At 44.1% G+C, this 17,686-nt stretch overlaps 2 protein-coding genes across 3 annotated transcripts in view; both read right to left on the reverse strand.

Moving 5' to 3' along the window:
• IL6ST (interleukin 6 cytokine family signal transducer) overlaps positions 1-12,604 on the reverse strand; it is a 60,706-nt gene extending 48,102 nt beyond the window's left edge. For both annotated transcript variants that reach the window (XM_073343963.1, XM_073343962.1), the window contains exon 1: positions 12,496-12,604. In XM_073343963.1, coding sequence (XP_073200064.1) covers positions 12,496-12,499 — 4 coding nt within the window. In that variant the 5' untranslated portion in view covers positions 12,500-12,604. The remainder of the gene's footprint in view (positions 1-12,495) is intronic.
• On the reverse strand, positions 230-7,906 carry LOC140911700 (uncharacterized). The gene is made up of 3 exons (XM_073345243.1): positions 7,874-7,906; positions 1,767-2,058; positions 230-788 (listed from the first exon to the last, which is right to left on the reverse strand). Exons 1-3 carry the CDS (start codon positions 7,904-7,906, stop codon positions 427-429), a joined length of 687 nt encoding a protein of 228 aa, XP_073201344.1. The 3' UTR covers positions 230-426.
• Positions 12,605-17,686: the final 5,082 nt, after the last annotated feature.

Below are 17,686 nucleotides of genomic sequence, written 5' to 3' on the forward strand. Positions count from 1 at the left end.
ATACACGCAGCCAGACACGAGGGCGGTTAGAAGAGCACAGCAGGAAGTGCTGCGCATAAGAGAAGCTTTGAAAAACAGTTTCATGACTGGCCAGGGTACTGTGTGACACTTCTGTTTGTTTCTCCTTGATGAAAACCCACCCCCTTGGTTGCCTCTAAATTCCCTGTAAACCACCTGCCCTCCCCGCTTCAATCACAGCTTGCTTGCAAAGGAAATAAAGTCACTATCATTTAAAAAACATGTATTCTTTATTAATTGGGAGATAACTCACAAGGTAGCCCAGGTGGGGGTGTGGGAGGAGGGTAGGAGGGAAGGAAAAGGCCACTTTAATACTTGTTGAATGCCAGCCTTCTGTTGCTTGGGCTGTCCACTGGGGTGGAGTGGTTGGGTGCCAGGAGCCTCTCCCCCCCTCCCCCCCCACGTTCTTCAGCATCTCGATGAGGAGGCTATGGAACTTGGGGAGGAGGGAGGGCGGTTAAGCAAGGGCTGCAGCGGCAGTCTGTGATCCTGCTGCCATTCATGAACCTCCACCAGACGCCAGAGCATGTCCGTTTGATCCCGCAGTAGCCCCAGTGTTGCCTCATGCTTCCTCTGATCTTGCCGCCACCTCTCCTCACGTTCATTGGCCACTGTCCTGTACTCTGCTATTGTGTCCCACCATGCAGCTCTGTCAGTGCCGGACGACTGCATTAGCTCAGAGAACATTTCATTGCGTGTGCGTTTTTTTTGCCGCCTTAACTGAGATAGCCTCCTTCCTCCGTCCCAAAGGCTTGAAACATTTTCAGCTGCTGGAGGAAAAACAGGAAGTGAAGTATTTAAAAAGATACATTACAGAACAATGGCTATACTCTTTCACAGTGAACACCACATAGCACATGTGATTTTGGTACAAGGTTGCATTTTGCATCTTATATTGAGTGCCTGCGGCTTTGGTGTTAGAGATCACACACGCAGTGCCAGGCAACAGAATTCGGCTTGCAGGTGGCCATGGTAAGCCACAGTCTTTTGGCTTCTGCAACCTTCATAACAGCAGTACCCTCCTTTCCCATACCAAGCAAAGCCCATTGAGTTGGCCATTTAGTGCTGCGTTTTTTTTGTTACTGTGCAGCAGCGGAAACCAAACTAACCCCCTCCCCCCATCCAATTCTCTGGGATGATCGCTTTTCCCCTCCCCCCACCACCTGGCTGGTATCAGGGAAGATCCCTGCTAGCCAAATGCGAACAGCTCAGCGCCAATGCCATGTCCCCCCTGCCCCCCCCACCGCGTGGCTAACTGCGGGGAGGATTTTTTTTCAGCCACAGGCAAACAACCCAGTAGGAATGGTTACTTCTGAATGTGCCCTTAATTAAATTCCCCTATTTCAACCAGGTTACCATGAACGATATCACTCTCCTGAGGATAACACAGAGAGATAAAGAACGGATGTTGCTTGAATGCCAGCAAACACCGGGACCATACGCTGCCAGGCTTTGTCATGCAATGATACCAGATTACTTGCTACCAGAATGGCATGGTAAAGTGTCCTACCATGGAGGATGGAATAAGGCTGCTCTCCCCAGAAACCTTCTGCAAAGGCTTTTAGAGTACCTCCATGAAGCTCTCCTGGAGATGTCACTGAAGGATTTCTGCTCCATCCCCAGACACGTTAACAGACTTTTCCAGTAGCAGTACTGACCACAAATGCATTCCAAGTCCTCAGGGCTACTTAATCATTAAAAAATGTTTGCTTTTATAACATATATTATATTTAAGAAGGTACACTCACCAGAGGTCCCTTCTCCGGCTTCGTTGGGTTGGGAGGGTATTTCAGTCAGGGTGATAAAAAGATCCTGGCTGTCGGGGAGAATGGTGTGCTGTGTGCTCTCCCCAAGCTCGTTGACCTCCTCATCTTCCCCATCTGCAAAATCCTCAGGTATAGTGGAGAGTACCCCATCATCGGAGTCCACGGACAGGGGTGGGGTAATGGTGGCGGCCCCCCCAAGAATTGCATGCAGCTCAGCGTAGAAGCGGCATGTCTGGGGCTCTGTCCCGGAGCATCCATTTGATTCTTTGGTTTTCTAGTACGCTTGTCTGAGATCCTTAAGTTTCATGTGGCACTGTGTTGCATCCCTGATGTAGCCTCTGTCCCTCATGGCCTCAGAATTTTTGAAATGTTTTGGTATTTAGTCTTTTGGAACGTAGTTCTGATAGCACAGATTCCTCTCCCCACACAGTGATCAGATCCTGTATCTCCCGTTCGGTCCATGCTGGCGTCCTTTTGCGATTCTGGGACTGCATGGTTATCTGTGCTGATGAACTCTGCATGGTCACCTGTGCTGATGAGCTCACCTGGCCAAACAGGAAATGAGATTCAAAAGTTTCCAGGGCTTTTCCTGTACACCTGACCAGTGCATTTGAGTTCAGAGTGCTGTCCAGAGCGGTCACAATGGTGCACTGTGGGATAGCTCCCGGAGGGCAATACCTTTGAATTGCGTCCACACTAACCCTAATTCGAAACAGTGATGTCAATTTCAGCGCTAATCCCCTTGTTGGGGAGGAGTACAGAAATCGGTTTTAAGAGCCCTTTATGTCGAAAAAATGGCTTCGTTGTGTGGATGGGTACAGAGTTAATTCAGATTTAACTCGTATTGTAGACCAGGCCTAAGGTTACCAGAGTTACTTCACTTTTAAAGTAATTGACATTTAAAACCTGTTTTTCAGAGGTGAAGACTCCACTGCAAAACCAAACACCTCCCATTCATGATTAGAATTTAAATTTACCTTTTCATGTTCGGGGGCAAACTTCATATTTAGTGACTAACAGTCTGCTAATTTTCACTGCTAAGTGTTCACAAAAGAGAAACACACTACAAATTGCTTAATAATCTCAAAATATAACAATCATTTTATAGCCTTTGAGTAGACTCGTATTTCATTCCTCCAAGTCTGAAAGTTCTAACCTCTCATGCTCTTCCCTGCTTCCAACCTGCAGCTCCAGATCTAGATTTGGAGACCTGGAAGCATTCCATCGTACGCTTTCCCCTTCATACAGATGGGTTGCAGACCCTTCTCCTTCTTAAGGGGTGGAGCTAGCAGGCCTATTCTGGATTTCTCACTCCGTAATGCAAATGGCAAACCAGCCTAATTACTACAGAGAGTCTTCTCCCCCCATAGTTTGAGGCGCACTACTGAGGGCAGTTCCAGTGTCAGCTGCAGTCAGGGGACATTTGGCCACAAAGCTTCTGCTGATAGGATCTAGACTATTTCACTGGGAAGGGGGAGAGGGGTAGGAAGGGGAACTACTCTCCTATGGGAAAGTAACCAATGTAGGGAAGAATTTAGTCCCGTTTGGTTATAAACCAGGCTGTACTTAAATTCCATGCAGCTTAAACTCAATGGCCACTCATCTCTGCAATCTATAAATAGCATATTCAAACAATCATAGTATGGGAGTGTACAGCAATTAATTTACTGTAGTGTTTACCACAAACTAGGATTCTTACAGTGATTGAAAATACAAGCTATTCTATAAAAGTGCATTTTATTTCTGCAAGGGACCAATGAACTACATTCAGAGCCTCTGTTTACAGTTATTTTTTCCCCTCATGTTCAGTGTTTTCTGGAACAAGTGGAAATGTTAGCCTTAAAAAAGTAAACTCAAAATTAGAAAATGGTATGGAAGGAATAGGAGACTGGCAATGCAATAGGTAAACTTTCGCTACCACATCATTATCACCCTCCCCACATTTCACACTCAGAGAGAAAATTCCACGATAATTATTAAAACAAAAAACCCACTCACATTCTCTCTTTTGGATTTCCCAGTGCACTCCCTTTACTCAGGGAAGGCCTCATCCAACTTCACTTCCCACATTTTATTGGACAAAATTGCACAAAGAATTCTGGGTGAGAAAATAATGGGTGGCTTTAAAAGTCAGACATCACAAGTTCTAGTCTGGCTCTGCCACTGGCTTGCTACATGGCCCACAGCAAATCCCTTAACCCTAGAGCCAGATAATGAGCTGATTCAACTGTAGTGCCCTACTTAAGCAGTGCAAAACACCCTCAATGGAGATTTTCCCAGTGTGAGAAGTAGGCAGATGGAACAGAACTAATGTTAGGCAAGTTCTACAGGACTCTCTAGAGTCCCCCATCATAGACAAAACTACATATTAACAATCCCCAGTTGGTGTATAGCTTCTTGGGGGTCTTTAATGTTCAGAATAATTTAAAGCAGCACTCCTATGCTGGGTACACTTGGAAATCTGGACATGTGTCTAAATTTCCCTACCTGGAAAAAATGGGATTTATTTAGCTACTTCACAAGGTAAAATATTTGGAAGCTTACTTAATATTTGTACAACCCCATGAGGATGAAGCATTAGATAACTGCTGAGTATTGTTAGCAATCTTTTCAATGCAGAAACAAAAAACTACACAAGTTATAGAGAATGTTCCAGGAAAAAAAAAACAATAAAAAAAAATCTTACTACCCCATACATATTAAACACATGTTCAAAGAATAAGTTGGTTCCTTTTCCTAAATTTTCAGTTTTGAGCACTCAAATGCTTTTTACTTTGTCCACTGTTTTCCAACAGCTAGTAAAATATCACCTCTTATACACACTCATCAGAACAATAAATAGTCACATTCTTCATAAATCAGAAAGGAAGTGTCACCTAGAAATTACACATAGCAAAATCTCAAACTTCATATAGCTGGTCACCTTGTCTTCTTTTACATCCTCTCCATAAAACCTGCCTCTGTCATAATGCCTGCAGATTGCTCTCATCTGACACTGGATAGGCAACTGCTAAGTGGAGCTGCCATTTTTGCTACATTCTCTTCAGCATATGGGTCTCTCATCATCCCAATCTGCTCAAGCTCTGTTTGGCTACCCGTTGTCATGTAGATTATGAGGGCGCTAGAGTACGGACTGTCTTCTTTGTCATTTGTCTGTACAGCACCTAGCACAACGGTACCACACAGGTATAATTTTTTGGGAGAAAATACTACTAACTGCTGTTTCTTGAGATTAATATTGTATATGTAAATTGGTGGGAAAGTACAGAATGTTATCAATTTACGATAAAGTTAAGTATGTGCACCTGCATTTGACATTGACCAGTACGTTAACTTAGGTAGACCCCAGTCCTGCAATTTGATATGCAGAGATTAAGGGGTCCCCACAGTTTCTATATTTATTTTTAGAAGGATTTGGGGCCATATTTGTATTTTCAGACTAACGATGAAAGAACTGTATTTATTCTGGACCAGAGTTAATTCTGTGGTGTTCTGAAATATGCATTTTTTTGCACTTGAGAAGTGGCACTCAGATGCTACAGTGGTGAGGGCCTGTACGAAACTCTAAAACAGATAATTTGATTTTGCTGGACAGATAGAGGGACACAAAGATTAGACTGAAAACATGATTAGAAAAAGCTACTTTTAAAGTCTTAATTTTTAAATAAATATTCAAAAATTTCAGAAGGTATTCTAGTTGAAAGTGGGATCTAATCCTAAAGATTTGAAAGCATAAGAATTTCTCTCTTCTTTTTTTCAATTACAAAGGGGTTCAAAAACAGCCTTAAACTATGGAGACCCTACTACTTCTCCAGAATAGACAGCAGGCTGGCTGGGACTTGAAGCCTGGTCTTACAGATGAGAAGAACAAAGAACTCTATTAAAATTCTCTGCTGATCACAGGCAACAGACATATCTTTACAATGTAAGGAGCAAATAGCCATCCAGTAGACATATAGTGGAGAAGTGGGCCCACATTTGCACAAAATGGAGGATTTATCTGTACAGAGTGTGAAGTGGCCAGGGTGGATAAAAATCAATGATTTTTTAAAAAAAAAATAAAAAAAAAAACAGATCTAAATTTAAAATTGGATTTTTTTGATAAAATGCTTTTTGAGTAAAAAACCTAAAGATAAAGATACATTATAGCTCAAAGATATCTCATCATGGAATAGGGATTATAAATTCTAATTCTATAGTATGAGACAATATATTCATGTAATGTTTAAGAAAAGTTTTGTAAATGAGTTCCAATAGTTCATGGATTAGGGACCCAATTTTGTAGGGTTCCAGGGGCTTCTGTATAGATTATTTAGGTTAATCTTTCTATCTACCCTATGGGATTCAGTGCTCAGTCTAGAAGATACCATCAGAGATGCTAAGTTTTGCAGTTCTCAAACTGTGGATTTGTGTTTCCAGAGATAACATGATGGTTAATAGCAAAAATGTTTTTAAATAAATAAATTACAAAATATATAGAGGTGAGAAATAACAGACCTCAACTGTATTGTCCCTCTGCAAATTTGTGTACACAGAGTCAATCCCTTACCTCTCTCTAAAAGTGCAAAGTTTCAAAAAATTCAATGAATAGAAGATTGTTGGGGGTGGAATAGAGCTGGACAAGGAAAAGAAGTCTGGAGATAAATGTGAGAAGGGAGGGGCAGGCAGTAGAAACAAAAGTTAAACTGTTTGAGCAGCATATTCCAGAAGTCTTGATGTCTTTCTCAGTGCAGCCTTTGTTGAATTGAGATCTACCATACCATTCTCTCACTAGAAGGGAAAACCTATAATGGCAGCAGGTGGAAAGACACCCAGTTTGGGAATAAGAACCATTCAAGAAATATGTCTGCTGATGATGTTTCAAAGAAAGTCAGCAATAGCTTCTTCTGCCAGTGTAGAAAGAATATTTTCTTCCTTTGAACTAATTCATTCCAAATTGAGAAACTGTTTGGGACCTGAAAAAGCAGGAAAGCTTGTTTTTCTTTTCCAGATTATGAACAAACAGGAAAATGAAGGTGAAGATGACTGAGTTAGCTACAGAAGACAATATGTTAAGTTTCTCATGTTGACCTGGCTGACACAGTCTATTTAATTTTTGTGGGTTTTTTTAATATTTCATTTAACTATTTTAGTTAAAAACAATTTTAACAAACCCTAACCTGATTTTAAAAAACCTGAATATTTAACTAAACTCAAAAATTCATATGCTTGTTTTGTTAAAATATTATGTTTGCTGTTGAAGAAAAAAAATCCAGAATACATAATGTTGTTGTTTTAGTTAAATAAAACAATGTAAAATGTTTGTCTGGTGATGTTCTCCTCCTAATACAGCATGGCAAGAAAATCCTTCAACTATTAACGATTAACCTGTTGATTTGGAGAGAGTTCACCTCCCAGTGACTTCATAAATATCTTCTTCAGTTACCTTTGGTAAATGAAATAACCAAACAATCAGAAAAGGAATGATATAGCTGTAAAACTAATCTGAAAAGTTTTCAAAATAAATCACTTAAAAAATGTATAGTGTGTACCTTCTAAAAATGAAACCTACATCTATCTCTGAGTTGTGAAGAATACGTATTAAGGTTATACCAACCAACAAGAATGCACTTCTTATGTAGAAATCCATGATTAAATTGACTCTTCCTGACTAGTGATTTAAATCAAATCCACCCTGGAAGGGGCTATAAAACACTACCAAATCAGAACAGTATTGTCTCTCCCCCTCACCCCCCCCACTTGTTTTGCATAAGTGTAAAAAGGCAGTAGAGAAACAGGTCTATCATGATCAGTGCTGCTCTCACTAAAGCGAGCAGCAACCTCCTCATTGATTTCAAAAGGGGTACGATGAGGCCTCAAAGCTAACAAAATTAATAAGTAACATTGCTTCAATTACAACCTATTTTTTTCAAGTATATCTAGTACACACATTTTCAGGTACATTTAACCTTAAGGAAAGTCGTAAATAGTGACAAACTATTTTTGAGGAACATGGAGACAGAAGTTAGTAGTTTCAAATCAGTAGTGAAACAAGCAATTTGTGATTCCACTGGATTACTGCTTCATAATTATAATGACTCAGTGCTTACCTGAATCCAGGCAACTGGCAAGGATTTCTCCATGTCCCCAAAAAGATTCTCCCTCCCATTCATTACCCACAATCTTAGATGTTAAGGCTATCTTCTCTCATGAGAATGGCTGAAATTACTAGCTTCTGCATCAGCAAACCTGTTATAGTAGTCCATGTTAGAATTTTTTAATTTAATTTTTTAAAAATGATTTATTAATGGTCCTCTGAATGTTAAAGTTACATGCCCAAAAAGCAATTTGGCTGCCTTTTTTTTTAAATTAAAAATTAAGTCTTAAAAATAAAGTTGTGTTGAACACTAGACATCTTGTATGTATCTTCCATGGTTGGACTTATGTTTTGTCATTCAGTTCACTTATTACTTGTTACGTACTTTTCTCACCACTTGAAAAACCAAACACCACTCTTGATTCAGAGACCATGCTTTCTTGTTAAAAGACTGGGGTGGAAAGGGAGAAGATGCTTAAGTGAATATGGGTTTGTGATAGAGCCTCTGCTCCAGGATGGGTAAAAAATAAAATCATCAGATTTTTTCCGTTAAAAATTTAAAATAAAACTATTTAATATTAAATTTGAAATTATGACAATCTATGTCAAAGCTTCACCTAACTATAACTACTAAAATAATTTCAAAAGATTAAGTAGTACATGTTTGCTGCCAAGTTTTAAAGAAAGTCAAAGCACTGAACTGGTGGAAGTCACTGGCTAAGCACAAGGAACAAGAGTTTGTTGAAGAGCTAAACCAGCTTTTGACAGCAATAGCCTCTTCTGCCTGTACAAAAAGATTATTTTCTTCATTTCTGCTTATTCCACTAGTACAGCTCAACGACCTGTTTGCTCAAATAAAACCAACTGTGAGTTGAAAACACAGGAAAGATTGTTTTCTTTTTTCCATTCTATGAATAAAAACTAGGTATAAGATAAAATCTATTAGCTCTAAACTCATGGAGGAAACGGTCTTCAGCTCAATTCAAGATGCATAATACTTTTCATTTAATAAATCAATTGTAAATGCAAATCACGTTTTAATAAGAAAAAATATGTATCCAGCGCATTTAAGTTTTATTTAATAAAAAAAGTTTGCTCATTTTTAATTGAATTCCAATTTCCATACAAATAGAGCTTGAACAAAAAAATTAATCTAATAAATAGGAAATGCATCATTCAGCATTATCTAACATAAAAAAGTAAGACAAGAATCTGAATAGATGTATGTTAAGATATATAACTATATAGATAGAGTATCCTCCTGGTTAACAAAAAAGTATTTAGTGTAAAGACTATAATTAGTTCAACGTGTTTTAATGGTTAACAACAGAGAGTCAACCTCTCTAAGAGAATAATCAAAAAGTAGAAATGCAAAACAAGATTAAAGTTTAAATAATTTAAATCAAGGTTTCCTGCTTGCTGATTGAAATCATGGTTAAAATCAGTGATTTAATTTGCTCTGATTAAAATCAATCCATCCTGCTCTGTGGCTTTAAGGCTTTATGCTGGGGATGAGGAGAACAGAGACACTGCTGTTGCTGCCTCTTATCCATAAACTCAATTTGGACAAAAAGAAACATTGGTCTATGTTGTTTCTGGGATTGGTGACGAGAAGCAACCACACAAGCTTCTGATCTGACTTCTACTTACAATTTTGGGTACAATTTTGACTGACTGGTACATCTGAAAAAGACTGACCTTCCACCTTAGTTTCCCCATGTACAATAAATGGCACTGAACAGCAGTTGCTTCCTAATGTGCACTTCACAAGTCAAGGACATACAAAAGTCCAACATGTGCACTCTATAAATAATGTGATACTAGAAAACTCGAGGGAGAATTTAGCAAGTAGAGGGCCCAGTGAACAAAACCTAGGGAAGGCCAGTTTTCATTTTCAGTGTTGAGCAGAACTGATTGGTCAGCAGAGAAACACAGGCGTCTTAAGTGCAGATCAGCAGTGCGTGACAGGAAGCAATTACATTTTGCTTGTCCACAATACATACTAGATTGTCCCAAACTGCTGCACAAAAAGAGATTTCCTAACTTATTTCAGTCAGCCACAAAATGAAAAGAAAGGAAAAGGAAAAAGATATCAAAGAAGTGATGATTCCAAGGGCCTCACAAATTGCTTTCACAGCTCTGTCTGCCTAACAAGCAAGGGATCAAGCTGTTAATGTTACCATTACTAGCCAACTGGTCTATTTTCCTTGTTTGCTCAAATAAGAATGTAAACGTTCTGACAACTTTTCATGAATTCAAATAAGAATATAAATGTCATTTCAACTTTTCTGGACAATCTCCTAAGTGCTACCGCAAAGTTGTTTTTCTATAAATTTTCTTGGTATTATTATAAAGAATATATATTCAAATAGATTGAGTTCACTGATAAATACAGACATACATCCCCCGCCTGCAACACACACACTTGCCTTACACCTCATGGTGGAATCTTAAACCCATTTCACATTGTAAGTATCAAATCAACATGTGGCAAATGTGTATCAAGCAGTGTTTTTGCCTTTTCTACCACAAGATTGTTCTTTAGTTTGTCTCCTTCAGCTCCTTTAAAGGGAACATGCTGTAGTCATCTAACGTTTTCCTATAGTATCTCAGTAGTGACATAATGAAAAAAGTCAGTGATTACCAATACCTTAAAAACTGGTCAAACTGAAGTCAATTACACTAAATTTTTGTTTGCAATAAATTAAGGAACATAATTAAACTACTATTATATCCCTATACTGCAGATCTCAACACTTTTTATGAGATAACATATGTACTATACAGATAACTTTCTGTAAACTGCAGTCACTTTTCAGACTTTAAACTATGTAAAAAACAGCACACGTTTTGAACTTGAAGTCACCAATAGGGATTAATCTATTCAGTTTACAAATAAAAAAATGTTTTCTAACTACCAGCCCTAGATATTCAATCTTGTATTTGAAAGTCAAGTTTGTTCTTTTGGGCTCATCCATCAGCAAACAACAGTTTTATTTATAAGAAGGGGGGCAGAAAAAAAATCAGTTACCTTTCATATGGTGGTACTAGCTCTCCAATGTTAAAAAGAGTAGGTAGTGGTATAATCTTAATTTATTCAAGTAAACATATGACTTAATAGATGTAGGCAGAAGGCTAGCTGATTACAATAGTACCAATTTCACCCAGAGTAGAATCATACAAATTTGTTATCCTTAAGTAGATACAGCATATAGAAGGAAAAACTGTACACCACCTTAGAGAAAAAGCTCTTATTTTCAGATTTGTAGTTAAATAATGAAGCTTTGTTTTTTATTAATAGATTCCTGGAAGGAAAGTATCTCCATTTTCAATTCTGTGCTCTCTTGATTTGGTTAGAGATTTAAAACATTTAAATTTCCATTCTCTCCCCCCAACCTCATCATATAGTGTATTTCAGTTCAGTTACCTATATTAAAAAGTATCATACTTGTCTCTTATCCTTGCACTTTTCCTCTGAAAAGGTCAGAGAGCTTTATAAAGGAAGTCAAAGCACAGCTAATCCCATTTCATATATGGGAAAACAGGTACAAAGAAGCAAACTGATTTACCCAAGGCCACACAGCAGGCAAGCAGCAGAACTGGGAACAGAACCAATGCCTTGCAACTCCCAGGTCAGCTTCCCACTCTACAGGATCACCCTTTCAGAGCACTAAAAAATCCTCTAACCTAATTACACCTTGCATACAATGTGTCCGAGTCGCTTGTAGCATTTTATTATTGGCTGCTATGAAAGCAGTATGAATGCTGGCATTAAGTTATCTTAGAGGGTATTTTGGTGCCAAACTAGGCTGCCATTTCATTTATGTCAGGGATTGGGTTATAAATAGGAGTAGAAGAGGACGTCACAGGCCGCCTCTTTCCAGGCATCACACGTCTGCCTTTCTGAATGTGATGGAAAGACCAGAATAATTAAGAAGTAGTTTGAGGGGACAGGAAAAAAGGGCTGGCAAGCGTGCAGTCATGTCGCCTTTTAAACCCACGCCACGGGGCTGCAGGCTCCGGCTCCCCGTGCAGGCGCGCTGGGGAAGTCAGGACATCGGCAGAGCAAGCGGGAGCACTAGTAAAAACGCCGTTAGCTCAGTTCACCGGGCACCCGCCCGCCGGGGCAGCGCTCCCCAGCTCCGGGCACGATCAGCGGGCGGGACAGCGCGGCGGCCGAGCGGGCGCTTGCCAGACACCTCCTATCCTCCCCCCGCCCGGCCCGGCCCGGGGCTGCCGCTCTGCTCCCGGCTCCGCCGGGGTCACGGGGCCAGTTAACGGACCGTCTCAACGGCCACCGCGGAGGGTCTGCTCGACTGGCTCCTCACCAGCGCGCTCGCCCCACCCAACGCGCGCGCCGCCCCGAGCGGGCCCAGCAGAACCGGCTCGGGGACCCGCACAGAAACACCCGGGGCGGCAAGGGGGGAGTCTGTGGGGCCTGCAGCCCCAACATGTTATCGGGCGGGGGGGGGTGTGTGAAGAGTGTACGAGGAGGGGCCCTGGGGCGAGAGGAGCCGCAAGCAGCCCCAGTCCGGCCCTGACCGACCCCCCACCCAGTTCCTTGACACTCCTGGGGAGCCCCCACCCTCCCCGCCGCCTCCCTCACAGCCCAGCCACGGTACGGGTCCCGCTCACCCATTCGCTAAGTAGCGGCGTCAGCCCAGGCCTGGACCATATTCCCGATCCCGTCCTGTACAGGCAGTACGGTCACTGTCGTCCTCCCAGACCCAACTCGGATACCCATTGGCCCAAGCCCCCCAGGGGGTGACGTCACGAAGAAGGCGGGGCTTCCCGTAACGAGCTTCCGGGATGCCAGAATTCTAGGGTTGCAGGCTCACTGCTAGCAGGAGAGGAGGGAACCAGGGCGATTTCATTGTGCCTGCAGGGCGCTCCTCCCCTCCCCCCGCGGGTGTTTGGAATATTCTGCCTGGCCCTTAAGCGGGTGGAGGGGAATGGTAGGAGTTTACCCCCCCGCATGATGGGGGCAGCGGAAGGTTCTATTCCTTCTTGCACCTGAGGGGTGGTGGAGGGGTTTGGAACGTTCTAATCCGCGGGGATGCGTATGGAATGTTCTGTTCCTCCTGCAGTTCTAGGGGTCTACCTCTGCCTTCTCCCTGCGGGTCAGACCGTGCTGTCGGACCTGTAGCCGCGGGGTCAGAGGCGTTTGTGGCGGGTTCTAACGGGGGTGGCGGTTGGATTATTCTGAGTCTGCCAGCAGACCTCTGTGTGCGGGGGGGGGAGGAGGGGGCAGCTGTTGGACTGTGCTAACCCTCCTGTAGCTAAGGAGGGGGGTTCATAGATTTGTAATCCACTTTCAACCGGAGGGGGTGGGAAAAAGGGTCTTTGGAGCATTCCACTTGAAATCAGGGATGTCTTGTCACACAGAAGAAGAAAAGGAGTACTTATGGCACCTTAGGGTATGTCTACACTACGGAATAAGGTCGAATTTATAGAAGTCGGTTTTTTAGAAATCGGTTTTATACATTCGAGTGTGTGTGTCCCCACAGAAAATGCTCTAAGTGCATTAAGTGCATTAACTCGGCGGAGTGCTTCCACAGTACCGAGACTAGAGTCGACTTCCGGAGCGTTGCACTGTGGGTAGCTATCCCACAGTTCCCGCAGTCTCCGCTGCCCATTGGAATTCTGGGTTGAGATCCCAATGCCTGATGGGGCTAAAACGTTGTCGCGGCTGGTTCTGGGTACATATCGTCAGGCCCCCGTTCCCTCCCTCCCTCCGTGAAAGCAAGGGCAGACAATCGTTTCGCACCTTTTTTCCTGAGTTACCTGTGAAGACGCCATACCACGGCAAGCATAGAGCCCGCTCAGGTAACCGTCACCCTATGTCTCCTGGGTGCTGGCAGACACGGTACGGCATTGCTACACAGTAGCAGCAACCCCTTGCCTTGTGGCAGCAGACGGTACAGTACGACTGGTAGCCGTCATTGTCATGTCCGAGGTGCTCCTGGCCACGTCGGCTGGGAGCGCCTGGGCAGACATGGGCGCAGGGACTAAATTTGGAGTGACTTGACCAGGTCATTCTCTTTAGTCCTGCAGTCAGTCCTATTGAACCGTCTTATGGTGAGTGGGCAGGCGATACGGACTGCTAGCAGTCGTACTGTACCATCTTCTGCCAGGCAGGCAAGAGATGAGGATTGCTAGTAGTCGTATTGTACCATCTTCTGCCAAGCAGGCAAGAGATGAGGATGGCTAGCAGTCGTACTGTACCATCTTCTGCCGAGCAGCCATGAGATGTGGATGGCATGCAGTCCTTCTGCTGCCAGCCAAAGATGTAAAAGATAGATGGAGTGGATCAAAACAAGAAATAGACCAGATTTGTTTTGTACTCATTTGCTTCCCCCCCTCCCCTGTCTAGGGGACTCATTCCTCTAGGTCACACTGCAGTCACTCACAGAGAAGGTGCAGCGAGGTAAATCTAGCCATGTATCAATCAGAGGCCAGGCTAACCTCCTTGTTCCAATAAGAACGATAACTTAGGTGCACCATTTCTTATTGGAACCCTCCGTGAAGTCCTGCCTGAAATACTCCTTGATGTACAGCCACCCCCTTTGTTGATTTTAGCTCCCTGAAGCCAACCCTGTAAGCCGTGTCGTCAGTCGCCCCTCCCTCCGTCAGAGCAACGGCAGACAATCGTTCCGCGCCTTTTTTCTGTGCGGACGCCATACCAAGGCAAGCATGGAGGCCGCTCAGCTCACTTTGGCAATTAGGAGCACATTAAACACCACACGCACTATCCAGCAGTATATGCAGCACCAGTACCTGGCAAAGCGATACCGGGCGAGGAGGCGACGTCAGCGCGGTCCCGTGAGTGATCAGGACATGGACACAGATTTCTCTGAAAGCATGGGCCCTGCCAATGCATGCATCATGGTGCTAATGGGGCAGGTTCATGCTGTGGAACGCCGATTCTGGGCTTGGGAAACAAGCACAGACTGGTGGGACCGCATAGTGTTGCAGGTCTGGGACGATTCCCAGTGGCTGCGAAACTTTCGCATGCATAAGGGCACTTTCATGGAACTTTGTGACTTGCTTTCCCCTGCCCTGAGGCGCATGAATACCAAGATGAGAGCAGCCCTCACAGTTGAGAAGCGAGTGGCGATAGCCCTGTGGAAGCTTGCAATGCCAGACAGCTACCGGTCAGTTGGGAATCAATTTGGAGTGGGCAAATCTACTGTGGGGGCTGCTGTGATGCAAGTAGCCCACGCAATCAAAGATCTGCTGATATCAAGGGTAGTGACCCTGGGAAATGTGCAGGTCATAGTGGATGGCTTTGCTGCAATGGGATTCCCTAACTGTGGTGGGGCTATAGACGGAACGCATATCCCTATCTTGGCACCGGAGCACCAAGCCGCCGAGTACATAAACCGCAAGGGGTACTCTTCGATAGTGCTGCAAGCTCTGGTGGATCACAAGGGACGTTTCACCAACATCAACGTGGGATGGCCGGGAAAGGTGCATGACGCTCGCATCTTCAGGAACTCTGGTCTGTTTCAAAAGCTGCAGGAAGGGACTTTATTCCCAGACCAGAAAATAACTGTTGGGGATGTTGAAATGCCTATATGTATCCTTGGGGACCCAGCCTACCCCTTAATGCCAGGGCTCATGAAGCTGTACACAGGCAGCCTGGACAGTAGTCAGGAGCTGTTCAACTACAGGCTGAGCAAGTGCAGAATGGTGGTAGAATGTGTATTTGGACGTTTAAAGGCGCGCTGGCGCAGTTTACTGACTCGCTTAGACCTCAGCGAAACCAATATTCCCACTGTTATTACTGCTTGCTGTGTGCTCCACAATATCTGTGAGAGTAAGGGGGAGACGTTTATGGCGGGGTGGGAGGTTGAGGCAAATCGCCTGGCTGCTGGTTACGCGCAGCCAGACACCAGGGCGGTTAGAAGAGCACAGGAGGACGCGGTACGCATCAGAGAAGCTTTGAAAACCAGTTTCATGACTGTTCTGTTTGTTTCTCCTTGATGAAACCCCCCGCCCCTTGGTTCACTCTACTTCCCTGTAAGCTAACCACCCGCCCCTCCTCCCTTCAATCACTGCTTGCAGAGGCAATAAAGTCATTGTTGCTTCACATTCATGCATTCTTTATTCATTCATCACACAAATAGGGGGATGACTACCAAGGTAGCCCAGGAGGGGTGGTGGAGGAGGGAAGGAAAATGCCACACAGCACTTTAAGCACAGCATTTTAAAAGTTTACAACTTTAAAATTTATTGAATGACAGCCTTCTTTGTTTCGGGCAATCCTCTGGGGTGGAGTGGCTGGTTGGCCGGAGGCCCCCACACCGCGTTCTTGGGCGTCTGGGTGTGGAGGCTATGGAACTTGGGGAGGAGGGCGGTTGGTTACAGAGGGGCAGCAGTGGCAGTCTGTGCTCCAGCTGCCTTTGCTGCAGCTCAACCATACACTGGAGCATACTGGTTTGGTCCTGCAGCAGCCTCAGCATTGAATCCTGCCTCCTCTCATCACGCTGCCGCCACATTTGAGCTTCAGCCCTGTCTTCAGCCCGCCACCTCTCCTCCCGGTCATTTTGTGCTTTCCTGCACTCTGACATTATTTGCCTCCACGCATTCGTCTGTGCTCTGTCAGTGTGGGAGGACAGCATGAGCTCGGAGAACATTTCATCGCGAGTGCGTTTTTTTTTCTTTCTAAGCTTCACTAGCCTCTGGGAAGGAGAAGATCCTGTGATCATTGAAACACATGCAGCTGGTGGAGAAAAAAAAAAGAAGGGACAGCGGTATTTAAAAAGACATATTTTATAATAAACAGTGGCTACACTCTTTCAGGGTAAACCTTGCTGTTAACATTACATACATAGCACATGTGCTTTCGTTACAAGGTCGCATTTTGCCTCCTCCCACCGCGTGACTACCCCCTCAACCTTCCCCCCTCCCTGTGGCTAACAGTGGGGAACATTTCTGTTTAGCCACAGGCAAACAGCCCAGCAGGAATGGGCTCCTCTGAGTGTCCCCTGAAGAAAAGCACTCTATTTCAACCAGGCGACCATGAATTATATCTCACTCTCCTGAGGATAACACAGAGAGATAAAGAACGGATGTTGTTTGAATGCCAGCAAACATACACTGCAATGCTTTGTTCTACAATGATTCCCGAGTACGTGTTACTGGCCTGGAGTGGTAAAGTGTCCTACCATGAAGGACGCAATAAGGCTGCCCTCCCCAGAAACCTTTTGCAAAGGCTTTAGGACTACATCTAGGAGAACCGCAAATGTCAGGGCAAAAAAATCCTTTCACATGCTTGCTTTTAAACCATGTATAGTATTTTAAAAGGTACACTCACCAGAGGTCCCTTCTCCGCCTGCTGGGTCCAGGAGGCAGCCTTGGGTGGGTTCGGGGGGTACTGGCTCCAGGTCTAGGGTGAGAAACAGTTCCTGGCTGTCGGGAAAACCAGTTTCTCCGCTTGCTTGCTGTGAGCTATCATCTTCTTCGTCCCCAAAACCTGCTTCCGTATTGCCTCCATCTCCATTGAAGGAGTCAAACAACACGGCTGGGGAGAGGTGGCTGAACCCCCTAAAATGGCATGCAGCTCATCATAGAAGCGGCATGTTTGGGGCTCTGACCCAGAGCGGCTGTTCGCCTCTCTGGTTTTCTGGTAGGCTTGCCTCAGCTCCTTCAGTTTCACGCGGCACTGCTTCGGGTCCCTGTTATGGCCTCTGTCCTTCATGCCTGGGAGATTTTCACAAAGGTTTTGGCATTTCGAAAACTGGAACGGAGTTCTGATAGCACGGATTCCTCTCCCCAAACAGCGATCAGATCCCGTACCTCCCGTTCGGTCCATGCTGGAGCT

Source organism: Lepidochelys kempii, chromosome 5 (genome assembly GCF_965140265.1).
Source record: "Lepidochelys kempii isolate rLepKem1 chromosome 5, rLepKem1.hap2, whole genome shotgun sequence".
Classification (NCBI taxonomy): domain Eukaryota; kingdom Metazoa; phylum Chordata; order Testudines; family Cheloniidae; genus Lepidochelys; species Lepidochelys kempii.

What these genes read in the sequence shown, in the direction of transcription:
- LOC140911700 (XM_073345243.1), bottom strand. Translation starts at nt 7,906, where the DNA reads ATGGAGAAATCCTTGCCAGTTGCCTGGATTCAG. An exon ending in TGCCAGTTGCCTGGATTCAG is followed by an intron (nt 2,059 to 7,873) that starts GTAAGCACTGAG and finishes CAAGCGTACTAG; the next exon opens with AAAACCAAAGAATCAAATGG. An exon ending in AGCCGGAGAAGGGACCTCTG is followed by an intron (nt 789 to 1,766) that starts GTGAGTGTACCT and finishes TTTTTCCTCCAG; the next exon opens with CAGCTGAAAATGTTTCAAGC.